At 44.9% G+C, this 1,839-nt stretch overlaps 1 protein-coding gene across 1 annotated transcript in view; it reads right to left on the reverse strand.

The window, feature by feature from the left end:
• Positions 1 to 504, reverse strand: part of dhx37 (DEAH (Asp-Glu-Ala-His) box polypeptide 37) — a 14,817-nt gene extending 14,313 nt beyond the window's left edge. Inside the window, exon 1 of the mRNA XM_010784225.1 lies at positions 389 to 504. Within this exon, the coding sequence (XP_010782527.1) occupies positions 389 to 489 (101 nt within the window). The 5' untranslated portion in view covers positions 490 to 504. The remainder of the gene's footprint in view (positions 1 to 388) is intronic.
• Positions 505 to 1,839: the final 1,335 nt, after the last annotated feature.

Genomic DNA, 1,839 nt, shown 5'->3' on the forward strand with positions numbered 1-1,839 from the left:
CCTCTCACACCCACATCGATCCTGTCTGACTGCAATAAAATCCTGGATGCAACACAACTTCCTCAAACTCAACAGCAATAAAACTGAACTCCTCCTCATCGGCTCCAAATCCACCTCAGCAAAACCCCCAACCTGACACTCCACCATCGATGGCAACCCCTGTTTCCCCCTTCCCACCAGGCACGCAACCTTTGGCGTGAATATTTCCCGACCCCACCCCTCTCCATCCGACCCCACCATCCCGCCAAGGTTTGTAAAACCCTCAATTTCCCACTCCGCAATATCGGCCCAAAACTCCGTCCTTGCTCTTCACCCCGCCCGCAAGCTTGAGCGGGACTCATTCACGCCCTTCAATTCCTCACCCGCCTTTGACTTATTGCAAACTCACTCCTCCTTTCGGCTCAGCACAACACCCTCAACAGACTCCCAGCCGTGGTCCAGAACGCAAGCCGCCAGACTCCTCACCCCACCAATCCTGGCATCCCACATCACCCAACCCACCGGTCTCAAAGAACTCCCACTGGCTTCCCGTCCTCACACCGCATTACTTACAAAACTCCTGGTCCTCCACCGGATAAAGCCTCCACCATCTGGCCCCCCCCCCCATACCTCCACTACCTCCTCCATCTAACCATACCCCGCCGGAGTCTCAGATCCTACCCTCACGGTTTTGCTCTCAATCCAAGGCCAAAAATCCGGAGCTTCGGGGAACCAAGAAGGCCTTCTCCTCTGTGCAGACCGAAGCTCTGGGAACTTCCAAGACCTCTCTGAATTTTCACTCCTGGGGTCCCAAGTCCCGTCCAAACACCTCAACTCTGGCTTATCCCTTAAAAAACCGCCTCCTCTGGAACCAACATCCTCCCCTGACTTCTTTTCTGGTTTTGTTTGTTTTGTTTTTTGTTTGTTTTTGTTCTTTTTTGTTTGTTGACCTGGACCATAATGTAAAAGCCCGTCTTTTGGGTTACTAGAAAAAGTGCTATATAATCATTATTATTATTATATTAAATATAATACAAAAACGAATTTCAGCCCCTGATGTAACAAGTTCAGTAATTAAGTAACGATAACACCCTTGCACCAAACCCCAGGTTACAAGTTTTCATTTGCACTGTAACGATGAAAAGTGGTGGGATGATTGGCTTATCAGCGCCCGCAGCTCACACACAGGAACAAGATATCAGCTCGTCTGGACAGGACTGATAGCCAGAGCAGACTGAGAAGGCTCAGTGAGGTAAAGTGTTAGATAGTTCACTTTTTAGTCCTAAGTTTATCTTCAAGAGGGTATCAAACGGTTTTGTTTAACAATTTATGTAAACAAATATTTCTCAAGGCCAACCCTTTATAATTAGTGGGAGAAGAAGTAAAAACAGGGTTTGAAATCATTCCAGTGCAAACCTATAGGAACAGTAAACCCAGAAATATTGGTTAAATCTGGAGAGATTAAAGATATTGCATAAATAAATAAAATGTTAACTGGTAAAATATAAGAAAAAATGAACAACAAAAAAATAAGTTACATTTACTTGTATTGGCTATGTTAGGTTATTGGTTATGCCAATATCTTTATTTGATTATATAAAAGTAAACCCGATCTTTCATATGGGTGTTTAGAGTTGTAACCCCTCTAGATCTAGTCTCTGGCAATTCAGCTCCAAAAGTGGCACCAGATTGAAGGCATTTTACTTTATAATGTTGAAAAAAATCTACCCCCCTGACCCCCCAATGTGATCCCTACAGCACCCCCCATATTGAACAATGTTCCCACGGCTATGCCTGACAAAGTAAGTGGAAGAGTAGACAATATAAAGGTATTGGCCTTTAGGGAAATGTCCCAGTAGT

Source organism: Notothenia coriiceps, unplaced genomic scaffold, assembly GCF_000735185.1.
Source record: "Notothenia coriiceps isolate Sejong01 unplaced genomic scaffold, NC01 NC01_scaffold00026228, whole genome shotgun sequence".
NCBI classification, from domain to species: Eukaryota; Metazoa; Chordata; class Actinopteri; order Perciformes; family Nototheniidae; genus Notothenia; species Notothenia coriiceps.